Raw genomic sequence first — 25,609 nt, 5'->3', positions numbered from 1 at the left:
GGAGTCAGCCACTGGCGAGGGGATGCGGGACTGGGATACTGGAAACGGCACGGGCAACAATTAGCTCCCATAGTTGTTGTTGCTGTTGCTGTTGCTGTTGCTCTTGATGCTGGCAATGGTCGATGACGTCATTGTCGGTGTACAGTGACGTACGAAATGAAACTAGTGCAAACTTTTTGCTAGCTGCCGCTACGTTGGCCCCACAATCTACACGCAGCTGCACACTGCACGCTGCACGTCATCTATGCAAATGTGTGCGTCGGTGTGTGGGTGTGTGTGTGTGTGTGTGTGTGTGATTCGAACAATATGGGTCGCAGCAAACGGCGTCAAATTGTTGCCAGGTAGAGCACAAGGCTAATGGGGTTGCAGCTGCCAACAATGGGGCAAGAGCTCAAAAGCAGAACAAGAAGAAAACAACAACAACAACAACAACAACAAATTGCGGCTGCACTTATGACGTTTGCTATTGCTTTGACGCACTCCAATGATGTTGATACACACCTCACATGAATGTATGAATGCCTGTGTGTGCGTGTGTCTGTCTGTGTATTTGTGAGCCTTTAACTCTTACCTTGATCTGTGAGAACCGAATGCCCGCCCGCCTGCCGTTTCCTGTTTGCCAAAGTCCCAAAATAGCGCACAACAAAACTTGACCAAAAAGCAAAACAACATTCGCACACACACACAGAGTAACACATACAGAAACACATTCACTCACACACTCTGACACACAATATTGAGAAGAAAGTAATATCGAGGCATCATAAATTTGCTTAGCCATTTACTAAAAATCTGTTCAAAACTGTTTCAAACGATGTTCAGCATTAAAAATAGATGCGATCAGATGGGAGTGGGGAAAGGAGAGAGGGGAAGAGCGAATAGGGCAGCAGTATAAACAGCCAGCAGCAGCGGCAGCAGTTGAGGCATAGACGAATTGGTCGAGTGCCTACTTTAAAGTAAATTCATCGAATAGGCGCTAAAAGAAGCTATTTGAACATAGAATGGAACATGGAATGGAACACGGAAAGGTGCAAATAAGCATGTAGTGAAATTCACTATGTAACATCGAATGGAACATGGACTGGAATGTGGTGCATGGAATGGAACATTGACTAAAACCAGGAATGGAAGAGCATGAAATAAAACACAGAATGGAACATAGAATAGAACACTGAGTGGAACCAAGCAACATGCAGTCTGTAGCGTGGAATGGAACGTGGTATGGAATATTGAAAAAATCATGGAATGAAACACAGAATGGAACGTACATTGGGTTTCATTACCATTGAATAAATTATGATATGAAACGTGGAATGCAAATACATATGTAAAATAGCATAGCCCATTGATTGCTTGCATAGCCATGGCATACAATGGAATGCAGAATGGAACATGATGTCATATTATAATGGAATGAATAATGTAAAATATAAGTATATATAAAATGGTGTATACCACAAAAACTTTCATTTGGAAGAATAAGGAATGAAATTTAAAGTGAAACATATGGGAACACTGTGAATTGGGCCTCTGAAACTTTGCTTATAAAAGAGATCTTCTCTGATATTTCATATAAATATAATATTGTATTCATGTATATATTTGCAATATTTCAATAGGAAAATTGAAACTGAATTCCGCATTTTCGTAACAAGTTTTCGGCTCGTAAGGGATTTCGTCAATTTGTTCTGTTCCGTAGGTGAAATGTCTCATCGTATCTGATGGATGCGATGGCTAATGCGCTACATGGTTGGCTGCCTAAAATGTTCTATTTAAAAATGAAGACAAAACAAAACGCGGCCGACCAAAGGAAATTCAAAAATCTCTTAAAAATAATTTAGAAAAAAAAAAAAAAAAAAACACAGCAACAACAATAACAATTTCGAAATACAAAATTTGAGCAACGAAATTCGTTTTTGTATTTTTCAACACAAAATTTACACAGATCGACGTAGATACATATTTAATATATATAAATATATATACGTATAATGTGTATGGTTATGTGTGCACGCCCACACGCCCACACACGCCCACGCACACACATACCAGCACATATATACATAGGTCTGTTTGCATGTGTATATGTATTTATACATATTTGTGACTGAAAAGTTTAGCTAGAAAATTTGCTGTTGCCTTTGGCGTTCGCTTCAAACGATGCTGAGAGGCTACATAGCAGCAGCAGCAACAACAACAACAACAGCAACAACAATGCCAATAGCAATAACAATTTATACAACAATAAAAAGATAAAACAGCAACAATTATTTTTGCTTCGGATTTTTGTGAAATTTTTGCACATTAGCACGAACTGCAAGGCAGCTGCGTATATCTGTATCTGCCAGATATATACCTGTATTTGTATCTGTATCTGTTGCTGCATGTGTATATGTGACTTGTGCTGCGTCTGTTTTGTCTGATTAGTTTTTCTGATTGTTTGGTCTTTGGCAAATTGCGCATACGACGCGTTGCAGCGTCATCCTCGCACGGCTTTTGCCAAAATCTATATACATATGTTTCCCATAAGATATAACTATGTATATATATATATATATATATATAGGTATATGTGCTTCTATATTTATGTATAATTTAAATATATACTATATACTATATATTATGCGCCCGCAGTTGCAGTCGAGGGCAAGATTTCCGCACTCAATTGTTATTCTAAATATACTTTTTGCTCTTGGTTTTCCTTTTTTCTTGTATTAATTGAATATTTTAGAAATATATAGAAGTAATTGTATTTCTAAATTGTTGATGTTATTACGTCAGCTGAGATGCAAGTTTTGAAAAACCTAAACATAAATCTCACATAATATTCCATCAAAACTTTTATTTGATGCGAAATTCTTTGTGCTTTCAGCTGCTTAGGCACATTAGCTTAGCTTTCAAATTTCAATTCAAATGATTTTCCGTTTCGTTTATCGCTTTGTTTGTTTGTTTAACAGTTGCTCTGTCGACTCACGCTTTTCGTTGCAGTGTGTACGTAGCTAGAGGTCTCCATTTCCACAGTCTTCCACATTTCATTAGAATTAATCAGAATGAAATTGAATTATTTATTTATGCTTAACAAACAAGATAACTATATATATATGAACTTAATTTAGGTGTTTGGGATGAAACATCTAACATCAGAAGACCGTCTCACCACCATTGCAGGAATAATTCAATGATAGAATAGTAAATCAAAATTTGACTTAGGATTTTTGCATGAAAGACCTAACATTAGAATATACGTTTATGCCGTCTCCTCTTTCGAAACCCCATTGTAGCAGCAAATCGAAGATTACATATGTTAAATCAACCCTTCTATGGAATTTTACGCATTAAACAATTCTTGAAAAGCAAAGAAATCTTCTTTTGATTCAGTGATACAATGATGATTAAATTCAAACGACTTTACATACATATTTTAAATTATTATATTCAGAATTCATTCACAGGGTGCCGGGTATCCCCTAGCTAAGTACTCCCTACTTGAGCATTTAAAAACAATGTCAAGGTCAGATTCACATTATCAGCATAGCCCTTCTGCCCTCTATGTTAGTGCTACTTATATTGTATTTTCAAAGAATTTATGATTTCCAAAAATGAATTACAAAGTTTTTTGTTTTAATTAATTTTATTCCAATTTTCAATCCGGGGTCTAAGCTAAGCCCCTATCTTTTATTTATTGCGAAAAGATAAAACCGCCCTCTTTCCATTAAAATGTTTATCCTTATGATCCTTCCCAAAGAATGAATTAACTGTGATTGGCTAATTGAGTAAGATAAATTCGATTGAAGGGGGGCTGTCGAATAGTAAAACCAAAACTACATACCATAAAATTTATTATGGTTCTTCAAATTATGTAAATTTGCTTCATCAACTACGTAAAGCTAGCTCTCATGCGTTAAAGTTTTTTAACTTGCTTTGATGAAAACTGAGCTAATGCATTATGGAAATATATGTATTGCACCACATCCAGAATAAAATGAAGAAGAGTAAAAAGAGAGTCTATCCACAGTGCTAAGACGACTTTTTTCGAGTTAAATTTGTTTGTAGTTTTGTGTGAATATAAATAAGTAAATATGTTTGTTTCACATAGATTTTAGCTGCTTACTATATATATGTATATATTATAGAATTGAGTTGTTTATTTTTAAAATAAATATATTTAAAAAATGTAATTATAATATAAGAAATAGATTGCATATGCATATATTTGTTTTTTCTTATTTTCCCATTTCTTATATTATAATTTTATTTTTGAAACTGGAAATTACTTTTGTTGTATATTTGAAATGTTTGAATATCGAACTGAAGCCCGAGGCGCAGCTGCCTTTGGCTGGCTGAGGCCAGGGCTGGGCATTAGCAGCTCGGGCAATTGATTTGTGCGTGGCTAATGCTCTGCTGCCGTCTCCATGCCTGGCCAATTGCATATGGAGCAGCAGACGGGGCCGGGGGAGTGCGGCCGAGGCCAGAATCTCTCCCCTGCTGGCCCACTCAGTGCTCAACTGGAGCAAACTTATTTTTAACACATGCATTGAATTCCAAGCGGCTCCGCTTACACCGCACACACATGCAGCCACACAGAGAGAGAGGGAGAGTAAGAGAGAGAGATAGATTGTTATATATATGTGTGTATGTGATATAGCTACAATTATACACATAGTTCTATAGAGGCTTTCGGCGATTTCTCCAAGTGCTTGGCCGCCTGCAACAGGCTGCTCGGATTGTCGCTCAGTGTGGAGCGTACGAATTGTGGCCAACACAGATTTTCGGTATCCATTTCGATTTGGGTTGCCAGCGGCGTCTATTTTTAGGCCGTGCGCCCAGATACAGATACAAATACGCACACACACACACGCTCTCTTAGCGAGCGCTAGCTAGCGAAAGACAGAGAGAGAGAGAGAGAGAGAGAGAGAGCGCTCGCGTCCCCCTTCGCCCTCGACAAAAACGCAATCATCGAAGGACGGGCAGGTGGGCGGCACATATATACGTACACATACATACATGTATACGTGTGTGTGTGTGTGTGTGTGCAGAATCCGAATCTGAATCCGAATCGGTATCTGTATCCACTGGTTGGCTGCCATTAGAATATAGTCTGCCGTGGATCGTCGGACCGTTCAGTCTTTTTGTGTCGTTCAGTACCATCCGATTCGTGTGATCGACAGCATCGCTCAACGTTTTTTTTTCATTTTTTTTCCAATTCCTTGAAGGTGAGTGGGTTGCTGGCGCACCAACTGTGCGAATTGCCCCAACCAAGTAACTGAAACCATGAACCAGCCACGCAAGAAAAGCCCAACTCAACGTACAATCAATCCAAATTCAAAAACTAAAGGAAGAAGCATACCAATTGTAATGCATCAAATCAAAAATTTTGCTGAATCTATCGAGTGATCCAAATGTAACTTTTAAAAAACTACAACGAGGTCAAAACGTGCGCGTGATCCTAACTATATTCGTTAAAAAAAAAAAAACAAAAAACATTATTTTTTTATTGTTTTTTTTTTTCTATTTTTTTTTACTATATATTTCGATATATTTTTTTCAAATATTTTTTTCAAGTGCTCAAGTGTCAATCGCACAAGAAATGAATGAAAAGCGCAAAAAGATACAAGCGCTAAAGTTAAAGATACAGATACTTTGGATAAAGCATATTTAAATTTTTTTTGGATCGAATTTTTTTTTGCAAACTTTTCTCATAATTGTTGTTGAACGCAACGATTATGTAAGGAATGTGTATGTGTGTGTATGTGCGTGCATGTGTATGCGTGCAAAAGCTAAAAATGTAGCTGACAGATACAAGATACATTCGTGTGAGCAATAGCCACAGCCACAATCAAAGGCAGAGGCAGAGGCAGAGGCAGGGGCAGAGGCAGAGCAACAGCAACAATTCAATGCGAACATCTCAGCGCCAAGCAGCGAAAACAACAACAACAGCAACAACAACAACAACAGCAATAGCAACAACAACAGCAATAGCAAAAACAACAGCAACAGCAACAACAGCAGCAACAAGAGCAACAACTGTTACCCAAAATAGAAATATGCCATTGTACACACACACACACAGACAAACACACACGCATACATACATACACACATACACACACGCGTATACATTTCATATGCGTACTTAGCAGAGCCACAAAATTCGATCTGAAAACGAATTTAAAATTTTGAAATATTTTCGTTGTCGCATGAAAATCGAAGAAATTATGAAGCTTATGGAACAAATTACAAAGAATCAGTTAATTCAAATAGTTATCCAGTTACAGATAATATAAATGCACTCGAAATTAAAATCTTGCTATATAATTTCAGCTCGATTACAGCTACTTACAGCTACTTTTAGCTCTTTCTAGCTATAGCTGGACTTTTGAGTTCATAATGAATAACATTTTTCACTTTTAAAGATCAGGATGAAAATCATTTTTCAACAACTCTTCAATAGAGTTCACAAATCAGATTCCAGATACTTTGGTCTAGATATATTATGTATATATATGTATGTATATTTATATATATATATATATATATATATATATTTATGTAGTATATTATATACATATATATTATATTATGTATCTATGCTGACATAAAACATATCTTTTAGATCAGTAATATCAACTGTCTATATACTATCTACTATATACTATATCATATAGCTATATGACAAAGAACTCAGCTACTTTTCGAAAAGCACTCGAAGCATTCGAAGCGAAGGCGTCTAAAATATTTTATTTATATGCGCATAGTCAATCTATGCTATATACTGAAATATAATGTAGATAAATATATATTTATTTGATATGTATATATATACTTATAACACATCTGCCATATCTGTTCTATATAGCATTCAGAGATATGTGTTAAAGTTCCATAAGCCTTTGCCTCAGTTTCTTCCATTGAATGCTAAAAACGCCTTTGAAATGTGGCGCAACCTTCGGCTTTAGCTTGATTCGTTTGGCAATAACGGTATTTATATAGCCTATATAGACCATAACGGTTGTTGTTGTGATAAAAAAAACACGGTTTTTGTTGTTGTTGCTGCGAAAGCTTCTAGTGAGAGCTTTTCACTGTGCGTGAGTGCATAGAGTGCGCGCATTCTCTTTGCCGCTCTCACTCTCCCGCTCTCTCTTTGGCTTGCTCTCTCATTCTGACGCCTGTAATTGGATATGGATGGTTGGCTAAACAGGTTGTCCTGCTTGCACACCCAAGCTCGACAGACAGGGAGAGAGAGAGAGAGAGAGAGAGTCAGCGAGAGTGCGCGATCAGCAGGCACTGCCCCCATATACGGTGCGCCAGCGATGCCGTATACGTAATCGCTTCGTGCATTGCGCATACGCACTGTGCTCGCCGACAAAATATATAAGTGTGTGTGTGCATGTGTGTGCGTAGACAGTTAATTATTTTGAATTTATGGAACATCTGCCGACAGCCAATTAAATGACAGCCTGTCGGCAAACACCCACGCATTATTAGCAAGCTGTGTGTGTATGTGTGGGTGTGTGTGAGTGTGCGTGGCTGATGAGCTTTTGCATTAGTCGCCATTTGCATTGGGACTCATTCAAAACACACTCATCGTTTGGTGCTCAACTCTTTTTACTTGCAGTAACTCAAAAAAACACAAATCAAAATGGCTGATGATGAGGTGAGGTGAGTATCGAATACGTGCTGTGAATCGCATAGAAAGGCACTCAATCAATGTACGAATTGCAGTTGAAACAGTGTTGAAAAGCGTCAAAATCTAGGCAGATCTAGGCAGATCTAGGCACTGGGCATACGGAACAGGAAGCTGGCGAACTGCTGGGCGGCGCAACTGGGTCGAGGTGAGTTCATTGAATTCATTTAGAAGCAAATATCGAATCTAATCGAAATTAACTACACGATTAACCAGGCTCAGCTATTTAGTCTTTGCGCTCGCTAAACTTTTACTCGCATGCACTGGCTTCTCTTGCTTTCGCAGCTGGCGCTCTAGTTCCGATATACACAACTGCCACGGACGAACTGTCAAGTGATCAATGTTATCGATTGTCGATTGTCGTTTATCGATTGTCCACTGTTCGTTCTGTCGTTGTGCTGTCTGTGTGGCGTCGTTGCTCTCTATGTTAATTTTCTGTTCTACCGAAATACTGTTCGATAACTAATCGTTTATCGTCTTCTCTGTGCAATTGCAGAAAAAGGCTGCAGCGGCACCAGCTGCCCCCGCTGCCGCAGCAGCTCCAGCTGCTGCCCCTGCAAAGGCCGCCGCCGCCCCAGCCGCCGCCGCCGCCAACGGCAAAGCGGCCGCTGCGCCCGCTGCGAATGGCAAAGCGGCTGCCGCACCCGCCGCGCCCGCCGGCCCGCCAAAGGATCCCAACGATCCCAAAGTGAAGGCCGAGGAGGTACACTGGTGTACGTGTGTGTGGGCGCCAGCGCCAACTCGCCCAGTCCAAGAAATGTTCACGCAGCCGCCAATCAACAAGCAACCCCAAGTCCCACGTCACCATCTTCGTGTGCCATCTACATGTTCTATAGCGATAACTAAACCGATCGCGATAGCGATAGCGATATCAGTCGCCTACGATGCTAATTGAGATTTGTGTGTTCGCTTCTGTTTGCAGGCTAAGAAGGCTAAACAGGCTGAGATCGAGCGCAAGCGCGCCGAGGTGCGCAAGCGCATGGAGGAAGCCTCCAAGGCCAAGAAGGCCAAGAAGGGCTTCATGACCCCAGAAAGGAAGAAGAAACTCCGGGTAAGTGTGCATCGTAAATTGTGAGGTGAAATTGCGCACTCTATAGTGTTGAGCGTTGCCAGATGTGAAGTGCCAAATGTAATTGATATAGAGAAACTATCAAATTTGTTCTCAAAATGTTGCTCAGCTCTGCCAGATGAGCCAGGTTTACCTAGGTGGCAGCGCTCAAAAAGATATAGAGAGAAGTTTAGATTAGATGTTGATATTTCTGCATTTACTAAAAGCAAAGAAGCAGACAGCAACCCCAGGTGGCAACACTGAGAGCTTTGATTCATTGCTGTCAACTTGTGCAAAGTTTTAGCTAGGTGGCAGCACTGAGCACTGCCGCTGCACAGTGGGCAATTCAAGTACTAATACAGGCCTTTCGTCGTCTTTCAGTTGTTGCTGCGCAAGAAAGCCGCTGAGGAATTGAAGAAAGAGCAGGAACGCAAAGCGGCTGAACGTAGACGCATCATTGAAGAACGTTGCGGCAGCCCCAGGAATCTCAGTGATGCCAGCGAAGGTGAGTGCCAGCGGTTCAAGCGAAACACATCAATGAAAGCGAAGCAAAAAAGAAGACGAAAAAAGAAAAAGAAAAAAAATATATAATTGAACAACAAAAATTCTCATAAGAATAACATAATACAAAAAATAATAAGAAAATAAGCTAAACCAAAAAAAAAAGAAGAAAACTGAGAAAAAAAAAACTGCAAAGAAAATTTAAATCAATTTTATTTGCAGTTTTTAGCCTACAAAATTAAAAAATAAAATAAAATAAAATCAACTCGAAACATAAACAATAAGAGTCTACAAAAAGTGTCATATATCATCACACACACACACATACATACACTATATAAAAAAGAGATCAAACAAACACAACAACAAGTTGCGCTTTACACATACACATTACATACACCTCCTACACACACACACACACACACATAATCATATGTTATATATTGAAATATATCACTTATTCTCTATATTTCTCTCTCTCTCCTCCCACACTTTCCGTTGACCGTCTCTGCCTATATATACACACACACACGCACACCCACACACCTATACACCTACACACCCATGCCCATATCGAATGTAACCCAATATGTATATATATATATGTACCTATGTCTACATTTCTATCTCTCTGTATCTGTGTGTGTTTTGTCATGATGCCAAATACAAATTTTGATTGACACAGACACACTGAGAACCCTGATCAAGCAACATTATGACAGGATTTGTAAGCTGGAGGACCAGAAATATGATCTTGAGTATGTTGTTAAACGCAAGGATGTTGAGGTACACGCACATATCTACTACATAACTATCTATCTACCTATCTACCTATCTATCTATTTATCCTGCGATCCACATCATAATTTCTTATATAAATATATCTATATATCTATATATCAAAATCAAAAGTCTAAACAAAATTTAACGCTTAACAACAACAACAACAGCAGCTACAGCAATAGCAACATCAATAGCTAATGTCAGCTATATATATATATAAATATATGTTTCTCTCTCTCTCTCTCTCTCTCTCTCTCTCTGTCTTTCTCTATATAAATATTTCTATTGCTGTCTAACTATATTTGTATAATACACTTAATTTTCGTACAAATCCATTTTGTATACAGTAAATTCTTTTTACTCAAGCAAACAACAAAACTAAAAACTAAAACCAAATTCCTTGTACATACATAAACCCTCTTATATACTCCCCCTATATATATATATATACAATATCTATATATCTACTCGTTTTTTTCTAATCCGTAAGCCTAATTTCCTATGGTTATCATAATTTAACTGGTGTACTATTGGTCCCATTGCAATTTACCTAGTTAATTACTTGCGTAATTCCTTTTAATTACCAGAGTAATTGTAAGTACTTATGTGCCCATTAGCTCAAGTTGTTGGGAAACTTTTGTTGTCAGCATTTGAAGCCATTCTTACCTAATTATTTCAGTTACTACATGTAATTACCAAAGTAATTACTGCGGTAATTCAAGGTAATTTATGCTACAGATCTAGCTGTGGCGCTCTTAAAGTCTCTCTTGTCTCTTTAGCTCTCTTTCTATCGTTGGTCCAATCTCTCTTTCTCTTTGTAAAGAACTCTTCTCTCTCAATTGATACACACACACAAATGCAAATCACACTTGGGCCTTTTCTTTTACACACATACACACAACACCCAACACCTACCCAGCCACACACACACACATACACTCGTCTGCAGTTCGTGCAGTACTTGAGACCCGACAACGAATCATATCCGAATTTTGAAGCAGAACAAACACGAAATCCAAAACTCACTCGTTTTCACATTCGCAGATACACTACAGAAAGTTTGTCAGGATTATTACAGTAAGATACTGAAATTGGAGTCTGAGAAATACGATGTGGAGCACGAGGTAGCCAGAAAGGACTTTGAGGCAAGCGTTGCACCCATAACTTTCTCTTTCTCTCTCTCTCTATTTCTCGCAATCTCGATCTAATCGGATTTGTTCCAAGCTCCAAGCGTTGCGGAACTAGATAACTCGACTAGAGATCGATGGAATTTTTCGTAGTTTGATTTACTTCTCTTTGCGACAACAAAGAAATGTCAATAACATGGGTCCAGACACACACTTTGGATAGTAAACATAGTCTGTGAGCAGCACCTGAAAGATATATGCAAATATTCCAGCGATGCCCGCACCAAAACGCCCCCTGGCGGCCAGTCTGTGTGTGTGTGTTCCCGGCCGGGGCTACGCCAATCGTAGCCCTTGATTAGCTAGCGTAAACGTAGATAATATTTAACTCCGTTCACTGTAATTTTTGCCATCTCGATCTCTTCCATGATTTTGATTTTATATGGAAGAGAGGCCCGAGTACAAGTTTTGAATACCAATTGATCAAGAGAGCACCGTTCAAAATTTGTCCAATCACCCGTTCGACATACTGGGCGATAGTATAAACAGTATATAAAACGAGTAACTGCCCGTAGACGTAGTGCCAATAACGAACTAACCCGATTGCTAAATGGATAGTTGAACGACTTCAATGTCGGCTCGACGGTCCTCAACTAACTCGCGGCCTCTACTAAAGCCAAGCAATAACAACAACAATGCCAAATACACGCTGTTGTTACTGCCCTTTGACCTTTCCTCTTAGCTCTTAAGTATCTATCTATCTACCTATCTACCTATCTATAATTATATGCAATTTTTGGCCAATATTTTGCTTTTTGTGGCTTTTATTTTTCACTCTCTCGTTTTTTTGAGATTAATAACGAATTCCTAACTAGCTTAAGTACGTTTTTTATCAATGGCTTCGTTGTCGTCTTGTTGTCGTAGTACAGCTGTTTCGTTTGTATTTTGTATTTTGCAAACAGCTTTTTACTAATTGAACTACAACGAACAACGCACAACGACCAACGAATAACGAGTAACGAGTAACGCTCTGAGGGACCAAATAGGGCTAAATAGGCTCAGCGAGTGCGCGAACGCGCTCGCCTAGGTAGACAAGCGAGTAGAGGTCGAACACATGACCAGCGAGTAGCGAGTAGACCTCACAACGAGTACACAAAGTAGCGAGTCAATTGGCGAGTTGCTCTGCCAGCAGCGAGTAAGCTGCGTACCTTGCTCTCACTCTCTCGTTCACATAGCTCATAAGCAGGGCCTTTTACACATAAACAAGTACAGTCACGCAGCCACAGCCACAAGAACAACAACCACAACAGCAACAACAACAACCACAAATATAACAGACACCCAACTCATACAAAAACAAAAAAAAAAAAAAAAAAAAGCGCACTACACTGAAAAAAAAAAACGATGCAAACAAAGTAAAATGTATAAGTAACAAACAAAAAATTGAAACGAAAAAAAAATCAAATAAAATAACAAAAGAAAATTGAAGCAATCAAAGCACAATTATTATGTATTTATGTATATGCAACAATTAGAGGTGTTAAAAAAAAACAAAAAAACAAAAATGATCAATAGATCAAAACAAATATTATATATGTATATCGTAAAGCTAAGGATAAAGCTCAATCTCTATTATGTATTAATTTCGAATATATTCCTTCTCTTTTCTGATACGCGCCGAACGACGCTCGTTCTCTCTCTATATATCTATCTCTCTCCCTCTTTATCTCTCCCTCTCACTTTACCTGTTACTCTCTAAACGTCTTTCACAACAAACAAAAAACACTCACAACCGAATTACAAATATACATACACACTTTCTCTCTCTCTCTCTCTTTCTCTCTGTCTCTCTCTCTTTCTCTGTCTCTCTTTGTCTTTTTACCTCTTTACTATCTTTATCTATTCTTATAACCGGATCTATTTGCGTCTCTTTTTGCACATATACCCACATACACACACATACGTACACACACACACACAAACACGTTCTCTCTCTCTCTCTCTCTCTATCACACACACACACGAACTATTGCGCGCGTTGAACGTTTGATTGACGTTTATTTATAACCGTTACCGCTTACCGTTTACCGTTTACCGCTTACCGTTTACCGTTACCGCAGCCGAACTGCAAACAATATGCAAACAATATTGGCAACGACTTTACGAATTGGAGGGCGATAAATTTGATTTAGAGCACGTGCAGAAACTCAAAGCGCAAGAGGTAAATTTCCCAACAAGAAACCCAAAATCAAAACCAAAACAAATATCAACAAAATACTATACAAAATACCAAGCACACAAGATACCAAAAAAAGAAACAAAATACAAGAGCAACCAATATGTGAATGTTTATTATTATTATTTACTATGCAAATCTATTGAAAAAAAAAAAAACAAGTACAAAAATTAAAATTCATGAAAATATATATATGTATGTTTCTACATATACATATATATGTATATTGCCAACATATTGATAATAATAATGAAATTTATTATTATTTTTATAATTTTTTTATTTCTTTACATAATTATCTGCCCTTAATTCAACTTAATCGCAATTTTTTAGTTCTTTTTACTCTGAACTTAAGCCTAATTTTTGATATTGTTCTTAACTGCGCTAAACTACAACAAAAAAAGTACAAAGCCAAAAAACAAAAAACAAAAAAATAGATTAAAAAAAGTATTATTATTATTTCTATTATTATTATATATATACACACCAGATATCTCTTTATATTTAATAATTGCATATATACATACATATATATAAATATATAAGGCGCACGATACTAAGCAAAATGAAAAACAAAGAAAATCGGCGCGTGCTTTGAACTATGCGTTTGGGATATTCCCTTTAAAAAAAAAAAAAAAAAAAAAAAATACTCGAAAATTATGAAACGATATTCAATTGGGCTAGAGATCAGTTACAACTGTACTATATATATTTATATTTATCTATACAAATAAATTTTTATATATGTATAAAATGAGTGCTCTCTCTCCCTTTCTCTCTCTTTCTATCTCTCTCTCTCTCTCGCTCTCTCTCTCTCTCTGATTGACTTTATGCTTGATCTATTGATAATTGAGCCCAGTTGAAAGCGTTTCTAATTTACGTATAACCCACAATACCGATACCAACCGATACCAACCATAACCAACCAACCAAAAAAAGAAAAAAAAAAAAAAAAACAAGAACATTAACAACTACAGCCAAGACATTTCTCAGTTTCCGTACGTTGCGCCCCATTCCAAAAAAAAAAAAAAAAAAACTAAACTAAAAATTCACTCCAAGTCAAAATCTTTTCAAATTCAGGTAGAATTCTTACCGAACACATAACATCTAAAAAAAAAAAAAAGAAAAATATATTTTACAAATAAAATAAATTATATATGATATATATCTATAGAACTGTATAAAATACTATATGAACCATAAATCATGCATACATAAATGTAAAAAAAAGTATTTTAAGATTCGTCGATTATGAAAAACAAAACAAAACGATAAAACGACAAAAAAAAAAAAAAAAAAAAAAAATCCATTCAAAAAAAACGAAAAACCACAACAAAAATATGTTTTTACAGGCGAATTGCAAGAGATTTGCGAAGAGTATTACGAGCGTATGTATATTTGTGAAGGCCAGAAATGGGATCTGGAATACGAAGTCAGGAAAAAAGACTGGGAGGTACTGCAACAAATATTCAATTCAATAAAAAAAAAATACAAATACAAAACAAATCAAAATTTCAAGAATACAAAATACCAAAAAAATACCAGACATACAATTTGTTTAGTATCATATGTTTTTTACGTTTCCGTTTTTTTTCTGTATTTTTTTTCTGCATCAACTATGAAAACTTTTTGATACTAGTGTGTGTTCTTTGGGAAAACAAACCAAAGTATTTGACTCTATTTGTAACTGTGTTTATTTCTCTCTCTGACTTGCTCACATTCAACAACAACAACAATAAAAACCACAACAACAAGAACAATCAAATTACATACGTCTCCCATACATATAATATATAGCATACATACATACAAACATGATTTTGAAAATGATTCCACAAAGTTTTCATCCCGCTCTTCAAATTCCGTTGTTAATCTCATTTTCAAAAAGTAAATAAGAAACAAACGGAAACACAATTCAATCCAATGGAAGTAGTCAAACAACAACAACAACAGCAGTGCAACAAATCAATCGAGAATAAAAGCTCTGTATAGTATTTATATAGTATTTATAATATGAATTATACAATTTCACAGCCGCCAACTTCAATTGAAATCAAACTCTCGAAACATTGAGTGAAGTATCAAGAATCTCTAGACTGGAATCTGCTAGACTACGAGTATCAGTATTAGACCAGTTCTCATCCCTAGTCTGGTCTAGTTTACTATATAGATTGCAGATTCAAGGTTGCATTTGACTTGATTCTGATTCTTGTGTTTCGTTAAATTGTTTTCAAATTTCACAATCAAACATTTAAAACTGATGTTCTCTGAATTCTAGTGTTGGCTAATGATCCATGCTAAGAGCTCATGGATAAAATTGAGTCTAGACTTATTTTGTAGGAACTCGTTTTGCGGCTGTTTCTGTCAGTCACTGCAGTTACTGCTATTCAATGCACCAGTTCCTTTCATTTGGCAATCGCACTCACATTGCACTACACAACACTGTTTTTCTTGTCGTTGTTTAGCACCGCAACTGACACACGCACACACAACCACACACACGTTTCGAACAATTTCTGTGACATTGTTTTGTGTTTTCTAAAAAAAAAAAAAAAACAAAAACCTTTTCATTCTTTCTTAATGTTATTCTGTGATAATTTGTTTGTTTCGTTGTTTCGCGTGTTTTTTCTCTTTCTTTTACCACTGTCCGTTGTGTCCGTTAATCTGTCACACACACATACGCCCACACACACACACACGTATACGACAACGCACACTTAGCACAAAGCACGTTAGCACGCGCACAAATGTAGGCAATAGTTTGTTTAACCATACGAAAATTCTGCATGTGCAGCCAAAGACAATCGCACACACACACACAGACACAAACAAATAACAAGAGCAGCACACACGCACACTCACACACGTACCACAAGTTACCGCTCTGCTCACCTTCCCTCTCTAGAGAATATATGCATTCATATATACATACATATATAAATACCTGCAAATCCCGCAATGCGCTCGCACTTCATTGTAAATACTGTTCGAAAGCGGGCTGTAAACAACTGACTTCATTGTAACCGTATTGCTCTCTATTTGTCTCTTTCTCTCTCTCTCACACACTCACTCACTGTTTCACTCTATCCATCTGACGCGCGCCCTAACCTCAATGATTTTTAAGAAGAAAAGCAAAATGCATAAAATCCAAGCAATTGAAGAGCATCAAAGCCAAGCGTCGATTTCCTGGAATTTAATAAAAAAAAAGAAAACAAAAGAAAAAAGAAAAAAAAAGAAAACCAAAAAAAATTTGAAATAATTATTAATTAGTTGAGGCAGGCCAAATTGGAGCTCGAATTTGAATTCGAATTCGATTTCGAAGTCGGTTCGCTTTTACCTTCTTTTTAATAGCTAATGCTAGTTACCGCTGCCCACTAAATGTTACCGTTACTTAATTACCGTTACTATTTATGATTTATTACCGTTATCACAAGCAACAACAACACGAAGCCGAACAAACAAAATAGAGAAAAGAAAAATGAAAACGAAAACGAAAAGGAAAACACAAAACAAAGCAGATAATTATACTCGCTCCCTCTCTAAATATATATATATATATACATATGCATATATGTATATCTTTCTCACTCTCTCGCTCTGTGTGAACCCTATGTAGTTGTAGAGACGTACAATCAATCAATCAATCAATCAATGTATCGTATGTTATGTATGTATGTGCCTTGCTGTGCAGTACCTCAGGCCCCAGTTCCAGTACGCTCAAGTCTTTATGTAGGACAGAACTAAATCAAAAACAACAACAAAAATATATATAATAAAAAGAAAAAAAAATCAAAAAAAAAAAAAATATAGAGAAAATCGACATTTGGATGTTATGCTGTTCTTCAATCGACTACAAAACAAAAGAAATCAAATGATCAAATGAAAACCGACCTTAGTTGCCCTCTAAGAAACCAAAGAAAAAAACAAAAAATATTATAAACAAAAGCAACCGTTAGACCAAATAACCTAACTGCACATTTGGCTTGTCTTGCTAGCTCGCTCGCACGCACGCATGCATCGGCTGCACAATGCTAACGTAGAGATAAGTGATGACAATGCTAATGCTAATGATATGCGTAGATTTGTAGCTCTAAGTGTAACTGTAGCCTGTAAGTGTAACTGTAACTTGTAACTCCAACTGTAACTGTAACTTGTAGCAGTGTTCGCTGCATGCCCTACGCCTCGTGTGCACGTCTTCTTCCACCGATTAGCCCGCATTTTGATTTTGATATTTGAGACTTGAAGTAGTTTATTTTTTCTATAGTACATCTAGAGTCTATTGTCAAATCTGTCTCGCATATATATCACATATCCGTATACTAACTGTACCTCTCTCTTTGTTTCTCTTTGATCTATCTCATTCGCTAACTATAGATCAACGATCTCAATGCTCAAGTTAACGATCTTCGCGGCAAATTGTAAGTAGTTGGAGTTCGACTTAAGATACGCTTGCAGCTCTAGATATATGTATATACAGGATATATAGCCAACTGATCTCTGCGTTCATAGTCGATATATAGTTAGATATAAATATGTTTTGCTATACTTTTTATCAACATTTAAGTCTCGAGATTTATTGCATTTATAAAACTGATTTGTGCAAAATTAGCTTTCTAAAGCTAAAAACAATCTCTTCATCAAAATTCATTAAGAAAGCTTCAGTAACAGCCGAGCTCGTATAGATAGTTGACGAGAATCTTTCAAGATCTACCGAAAAAGTATAATATATCAACTGCAAGCGTCTAAAGACTAAATTAAATTTGTTCTGAACTGTGCTAATTACATCTAATCTATACCGATTCCATATATAGCGTTAAGCCAGCCTTGAAGAAGGTGTCCAAATACGAAAACAAATTTGCCAAGCTGCAGAAGAAGGCCGCTGAGTTCAACTTCCGCAACCAATTGAAGGTGGTCAAGAAGAAGGAGTTCACATTGGAGGAGGAAGAGAAGGAGGTAAGTTCGACGAGATTACTAAACAGACCTAGGCTAAGCATTACAACTTGATATAAACGATATACAATATACTATACTATACTATACTATGCTATACTATATTCGCTACGATCAACACAATTGCTGTGAACGCTCCAATAGAAAAAGATAAAAGATGCCTCTTCTCTAAAGCAAGCCAAAAAGTGTAAGAAATGTGTGAAATGATGAAATGATGTGTGTTTAATGTTCGAGCACCAAGTGTCCTCCAAATATCACTTTATGTATTACACACGCTCTATCTATCTCTGTCTCTCTCACTCTCTATCTATCTCTATCGCTGTCTCTATCTTTATCTCTGTGCAACTGTTTGTCTATTTATATGGTACACACAACACAAGAACCTCTATATAGTCTAGTCTCTCTCTCTCTCTATCTCTTTCTATCTATCTGTATGTATGTATGTATGTCTCTGTAGTTTGTAGTCTCGTAGTGCCCACAGCACAGCTCGTAGTGAACTGTTCCGGAATGTATTATATTCTACTTTTATATATATTATCACATATATCTGACAACACTAATATATTTCTTCTCTACAAATCTATATTCTCTGTTCGGCTTGGATATGCGCAGAAGAAACCCGACTGGTCCAAGGGCAAGCCCGGCGATGCCAAGGTAAAGGAGGAGGTTGAGGCCGAAGCTTAAGTGTCCACGTCCACGTAGTGTCCACTGTACCACCCGTGACTCCCGCCCTAAACAATAATAATTCAATACAATACAATTATTTCACCACAAACAAAACAAACAGAATACAAGAAAAAAAAAAGCAAAAAGAAAAAGAGAACAGCAAATCAACATTTATCTGATATCAAGCAAAATCGACCTGCATATATATCACAGTATATACGCACAAGCACACATATATATCTAGATATATGTGCGTGTCTGTGTGTGTATATGACAGTATATAGTATATCTGTGCATATATGCTATATATATGAAGTCAGGATCAGTGAATGCGACAAACATTTCAAGAAAACACCAGCTATCGAAAATAATTCACATCATGAAGGATTCGAACCAACAGCCCAACATCTGAACGCTCTGATGAATTATTTTTTTATTATATTTCATTAATTACAAATTCTATTTTTTAATGTAAATTAAACTAAATTACAAAAAAAGAAAAACATGCATACCTCTTACTATTATTATTATTATTATTTATTTTTATTTTTTGTTGGGCTCACTTTCCTCTCGCTCTCTCTCTCTCTCTCTCTCTCGCTCTGCACATGCCATGCACTTGAGTTCCCCGTGTGTCCTTTAGCTACCTCGTCTGCAGTTTGGTTGGCCTGACCGATTGACTCATTTGAACTGTTGCTTGAACTGGTTCTGGTTCTGGTTCTCTGCTTGCAGGAACAGGCGCCCGAGACACCAGCGCCAGCATAGTGAGCCACGCATCGAGCAGCCCTCGCATAAAGTCTCTACTCTACTCTACTCTACTCTCCCCATCCCGCTGGACTGCAAATCGATCCAAACTTACAATTTGTACTTTTATTTTCGACTAATAAAACACTATATAATATTGAATATATCGAGTAATATATCCATCCTTCGGAGACGACTACGAAACCCTGGCTGAGCTTTGGATAGATGAAGTCTAATACTCAATGATCGAAGCACATTTAAAGGGAACAATTTATTTCGATCGACTCCGAGATCAGACTTTGCATCATTATAGCGTAGCCTTATGCCCATTTGATCTTCAAATCTTAGCTTATATGTTATTTGATATGAAAATTAAATAAATGTTCCATTTTATTCGGGTCTTTGTTATTGAAAGAAATTCGTATCGAAACAAGCTGAATATTGATTCAAAAAGGTAAGCTAATAAATAGATGCACTCCGATTGTTAAGATTGGAATTTCGAATTGAGCTAATCGTTGCAAGGAAAATCATCTATAATAATATAATGCAGTCGAGCCATTTAATAATTCAAACATTCGATAATTCGTAATGTTTTAAGAGTTCCTCGAGTCTCGAAATAACGAGAGTCGACTATACTTTCTCTCTGAATAAATATAATCTCGAATATTTTTCAACTCATGCTACGATTGTTCCAAGGAAAAAGAGATATTAGGGACTTCGAATTAGTAAGACTCCGAAATTAGGTTAGATAAGAGATTGTCACGCCATCTGAACTGAGCAGAAAGTATTTATTGATATTATAGAAAATAATAGTTCTTAAAACTCGGACTTGAACTCACCAAAAATTATTATATTATAATAATAAATTCTTTGTTTGGCTTCAATTTTCGAAATCTTGTGAACAGATCGAGAAATACACAATAGAAATTTTATTATACGTGGAACGACTCCAACCTTTATGGATGTAAATTTTGAAATAAAACAGTCTATATAAATTCAGTTTACTTTTTATATTTTGTTTTTATTGTGTTTATCGAATAGCTTAGGAGATTTCTGTGTGTGCGGAAATTGGTAGCACTTAAACTAACTGTATACTTGTAAGGATATATCAGTATGTATATGGATATCGATGAAAAAAGTCAAATTCTTGTAGATGAAGTAAATGTAATGATTTAAAATTAAGCAGCGAGCTAAAGTTAATAGTTGAACGACTTATATAACTAAGATCTTAACTAGGTTCTATGACTTCCGCTAGTCGAATGGGGGCGTGGTCTTAGGGCACTACTCACTAATCTAGTTAGGCATAAATGTGTGCGAATTGTCGTTGCGTTAATCAACTAAATAAATAAATAACACCAGATATACAGAAATCTAGATATACATGTATCTGCATGAACGAAGAACTAAATACAACTAAAGTCTTAAGATTAAACTCTAAATAAATAAGCAAAAAAAATAAAAAATAATAATAATAAAAATAAAGGAAGTTTTTTATTCGAATTACGATAGATGTACTTAGAGCGAGGGCTGATTGGGTGTTTGGTGTGGGGCCGTGGGCCGTGGGGCGTGAGGCGTGGCTTAGGTCTAGACCTCAATACTGTTGAGACTGCCCGACGAGATGTTGTCCGTGTGGCTGCCCAGGCGCGTTCGCTTGATCAAAGCCCGCGCCGGCATCGGCGAACGCTGGACGCGCGGACTGCCCGGCACGTGGGGTATGCCAACATTGTGGGGATGGTGGTGCGTGGCGTGGTGGTGCAGCAGGTGGTGCGGCACATTGTTGTTGTTGTTGTTACTATTGTTGTTATTGTTGTTGTGGCTGCTGATGTTGTTATTGTTGTTGTTGTTGTTGTTGTTGCTGCTGCTGTGATGATTATTGAGATTTGTGTGGCTGCTGTGCGGCTGGCTGCCAGAGGCGCGTCGCTGCCGACGCAGCGAGGGTATGCGCGTGGGCGTGGCCTGTCCATCATCTAGGCCATAGCTCGGATGTTGCTGCTGCTGCTGCTGTTGTTGCTGCTGCAGGCTGCGTACGCTGCGCTCCAGCGTGCGTCGCTGCTGATCCAACATGGGCGAGGCGCCGCCTGCCAGCAGCTGCTGCTGCTGTTGCTGTTGCTGGTGCTGCTGCTGCTGTTGGTAGTAGGTGGCGTGCGGCGGCACAGGCGGCGGCGCCTGCAGCTGCTGGAAGTCGTGGCGCTTGTGTGCGAAGGTGGGCGTGCCGGGCGCATGATAGGGCTGCGCATGATGCAGGCCAGGCTGGTGCAGAGCGGCGGCGGCAGCCACAACCATTGCATTGCCCTGAATGAGAAAGAGGGAGAGAGAGATAAATTAGTGCGACTGAATAGGCTAGATGGGGCTGCTGTGGCATGTGTGGCATGCAACAAATGGTAGCTGGTGGCTTGGCAACAAGATTTCAAAAACGTTTCTCAACTCCCAAATTTGTTCGCTTTTCTTTCTTTCTCTGAATTGTATTTACGTTTTGTTGTTGTTGTTGTTGCGCTTTGGCGGCGACTGATTTTTTGGGCAGCGGCGGCAACGGCTTGCTGGGCGCCTCCGTCGCCACTGGCATCGATTGCGACTGCGACTGCGACTGGGATTGGGATTGGGACTGGCTGAGACCGTCACATGCCTCCAGAGTCTCGCAGGAGGATGAGGCGCACGTTTGAGCCTTGTCACTGACTGCATTATCCGCATCTGCATCTGCATCCGCGTCCGCATTCGCTTCCGTTTCGGCATCAACATCAACATCCGCATCCGCATCCGCATATGTATCCGCGCCAGCAACCGGCTCGACGTGCCGCGCTGGCTGCTCCCGTGCAGCGCCGGCGGGGATGCCATTGGCGGGCGGCAGGAAGCGTAACTCCATAACATTGCGATTCTGGAACAGGGGACGCTCAGTTTGGCAAAATGGCGAACGAGTCGAGGGGAGAGCCACAAGCAAGAGAAAGACAGAGGGAGCGCGAGGGGAGACCAAGCAATCCGAGAAGATTGAAACGAGACGAAAGTAAAGGTGGGCAGCGAGAGAGAAGAATAAGCCATAAACTAGCAAAAGATACGACAGAAGCAATAGAGGCGAAGAGAGAAGAGACAGAAAGTGAGAAAGAGAAAAAAAAATGAAAAAACCACAGAAAATAGTGTTGGAATCGTATGCAGACGAATGGTAAACGATGGAAGAATTTCGTAGAGTGAATAAGAAAAAGAAAACTGAACATAGAATGAAAGGAATAGAGAGACAGAGAGAGAGAGAGAGAGAGAGGGCGAGAGAGAGAGAGAGGAAGGTAGAGAGATAGAGTGAGAGATAGGAACAATTTAAAGAAATAACCACTGGAACACGTCAAGATAAGGCAGCAAAAACTTAGAGAACAGAGAAAAAATCTCTAAAAATCGATTGGAAACAGAAGAGAAACAGAAAGAATTTCATAGATATAGAAAGAAGAGAGAAAGACAGAAGTACAGGAGATAACCTCTAGAATAAGATGGTAAAGAGCCATAAGAAAGAGCAGGAGAGAAAGAGAGAGACAGAGAGTCATATGCATGAAAATGGAACTGAAGAAGGAAACAGAAAACACCATCGTAGTCAAGAAAGTCAATGTAGAAGGCGAAGAAGAATAATAGAAGGAAAATGGATAAAGATTGCTGAGGAAGTGACTGATCAATAGAGAAAGATTCGTCTATGCTCACTAAGAATATCGATGTCTTTTTCACTGTGAATACCCCTAATGATATTCAATACTGCCAATGATAATTGATTTTGTGGTTGAGCTAAAATTCGCTTCAGATAAATGTCAGGCATATTAATAACATGCTAATGACTCAGTTATGCCATGCTAATGCTATGTTAATGCCATGTAAATGCCGTCTTAAAACGATATTACGATAAATAATACCCGCCTGGAGTATCCGAAATGACCAGTCTATAGAAGAGCTGAGCGGCTTAAAGATGATCACAATTAAATCGAATTTTAAATTGAATTTGTTGCTAAAGTACAGATAAAGATATAGATAACAAATATGAGACATGACTATATATTTCCTTCCGGGCGGAAATCGAAAATGCTCAGCTGACAAAGTGAAGTTGTTTTGCTCTGATCTATTTTCTAGACCTATCAAATTTCGCAGGATTCTGATATAATCTTTCTAGTTTACTGCAAGGAAACATGAGGAAATGGGAATTGAAGAGCTATGGAGGAGGATTATAGACTTAGCCAACTACAACAGAAACGATTACAAGCAAAAGAATAACTCAGAGGGAGAGAGAGAGACAGACAGGGAGTAAGAGAGAAAAAGATTTTGAGGCAAGGCAAAGGCAGAGGCAAAGGCAAAAGCGAATTTGAGGCGAGAAACGTTTTGAAATTTTGACCAAGCAACCAGCGAAAGGGTTTTTTTTTGTATTTTTTTTCTATATCTCTAAACATTTTTAATTTAAAGCCATAATTGGAAAGCGGATCAGTTATCCGGATACTGTGAGAGCGAGAGTGAGTGGAAAGGGGGAGCAGATACGAGTGCTTACCTTGTCGGCCGTGGGATCCTGGGCGAGGGGATTCGGCGTGATGTTCATGCGCGGAATGACGCCATTCAGGCGCCGCAGGTCGCCTGGCTTGTGGCCATGGCCATGATTGTGATTGTGATGCGGTGCCACGCCCAGTACGGCAGATGTAACAAAGTCCGCCTGAATGTGATCCAATTGCGGCTTGTTCTCATCTAAAAACAGAGAGAGAGAGAGAAAGGAAGAGATGAGAATTGGGAGCGCTCTTAGATGACAGCGAGGCGAACAGGACTTACCCTCGGGCTGGGAATTGTTGCGACGGCGCAGGCAGAGACAGGCCACGGCAATGGCTATGAGCAGGAGAAGGCCGCCACCAGCGGCGCCAGCTATGACCGGGTAGATGGAGTTCTCATGCTGCTCCGACGGTTTTCCATTCGGAGCAGGCGCAACAGCGGGCGGCGTTTGGCTCGCAGACTCTGCAGAGGAATAGAATGGAATAGATGCATTAGGTACACAGATAGCCCGGGTGCTGCTGCACTCCACTTACTTGTCGTGCGGCCTTGCTTGATCTCGCTGAACTCGGAGGCGGCGTGTGCATTGAACGACTGCAGTTTGAACTCATAGGCGGTGCCCGGCTCCAGTTGGTCGATCTTGAAGCGCCTCGCATGGCCGCCGTCGACAGTTGCCTTCAGGTAGTCGGAGACAGAGGATGCCGGACGGTAGTAGGCGTAGTAGCCATCGATATTGTGCAGCTGGGTGGCTGACGTCGATGCGAGCGTCCAGTGGAGCACGACAGCCGATTCCGAGTAGGATTCAATCTCGCGCAGCTCGGGCACGGGCAGATTCGACTTGGCCGCGCCGCGCCGCAGAAAGAACTTGGCTGAGGTGTTGCCCTCCTTGTTGTCGTTGTTTGAGTAGACGGCGATGATGCGGAAGCGATAATTCCGATCCGGACGCAGGCCCGTCACTGACGATGTGAAATTCTTAAGGGCCGGCTCATGATGGTCCCGCTGATGATCCCGATCCCGATCTCGATCCCTCTCCCGCTCACGCTGCTGCTGCCTGCCATAGGGTATGTTCTCGTTGGTTGTGTGCCAATTTTCGCGAGGAATCTTGCGGGCGTTGTCGCCGAGCATTCGATATTGGACTTTGAAAAACTGTATGGGCAGACCATCGTTCTTGGGCACGTTCCAGCGCAGCATGACGGCATCGTCGGCCAGTCGGGTGACATTGGGTCGCGATGGCGGCACCATATTCGCTGCAAAAGTAATTTTCTCATTTTAAAAATCCAATTTAACTCAATTTTCGCTAAATTCTTTGTCGTTCAAGTGTTGGTTAATGGCGTTGACGCAAACAGTGCGCCCAATGTTAGCGCAAAAGCGAGTCACCACCGCGC

The 25,609-nt window shown here is 39.0% G+C and overlaps 2 protein-coding genes across 13 annotated transcripts in view; one reads left to right on the top strand and one right to left on the bottom strand.

Moving 5' to 3' along the window:
- The first annotated feature begins 5,053 nt into the window (after positions 1–5,053).
- Positions 5,054–19,510, top strand: wupA (troponin wings up A). Of its 10 annotated transcripts, none has more exons than XM_089473610.1 (10): positions 5,054–5,213; positions 7,616–7,654; positions 8,181–8,387; positions 8,607–8,735; positions 9,114–9,237; positions 14,729–14,829; positions 17,751–17,794; positions 18,188–18,329; positions 18,471–18,513; positions 18,939–19,510. In XM_089473610.1, coding segments are annotated over exons 2-10 (807 nt in total). In that variant the 5' UTR covers positions 5,054–5,213; positions 7,616–7,639; the 3' UTR covers positions 18,941–19,510. The 10 variants fall into 10 exon arrangements, with proteins under 10 accessions (XP_089329736.1, XP_089329735.1, XP_089329732.1 ...); XM_089473609.1 differs by lacking the exon at positions 14,729–14,829 and adding an exon at positions 9,919–10,019 and having other exon boundaries at positions 5,055–5,213; XM_089473606.1 differs by lacking the exon at positions 18,471–18,513 and having other exon boundaries at positions 5,055–5,213.
- Positions 18,992–25,609, bottom strand: part of boi (brother of ihog) — a 46,307-nt gene continuing 39,689 nt past the window's right edge. For 2 of the 3 annotated variants that reach the window (XM_089473583.1, XM_089473584.1), the window contains 5 exons: positions 24,761–25,471; positions 24,510–24,689; positions 24,238–24,428; positions 22,204–22,605; positions 18,992–22,025 (listed from right to left, as the gene is read on the bottom strand). In XM_089473583.1, the coding sequence (XP_089329709.1) occupies positions 21,318–22,025; positions 22,204–22,605; positions 24,238–24,428; positions 24,510–24,689; positions 24,761–25,471 (2,192 nt within the window). In that variant the 3' untranslated portion in view covers positions 18,992–21,317. The remainder of the gene's footprint in view (positions 22,026–22,203; positions 22,606–24,237; positions 24,429–24,509; positions 24,690–24,760; positions 25,472–25,609) is intronic. The other variant, XM_089473585.1, reaches the window with a different exon arrangement.

The sequence above is a fragment of the Drosophila arizonae genome, chromosome X, assembly GCF_054131065.1.
Source record: "Drosophila arizonae isolate 15081-1271.41 chromosome X, UAZ_ARI_1.0, whole genome shotgun sequence".
NCBI lineage: Eukaryota > Metazoa > Arthropoda > Insecta > Diptera > Drosophilidae > Drosophila > Drosophila arizonae.
Note: the sequence above shows the minus strand (reverse complement) of the source record. Positions and strands in the feature narration are given on the sequence as shown.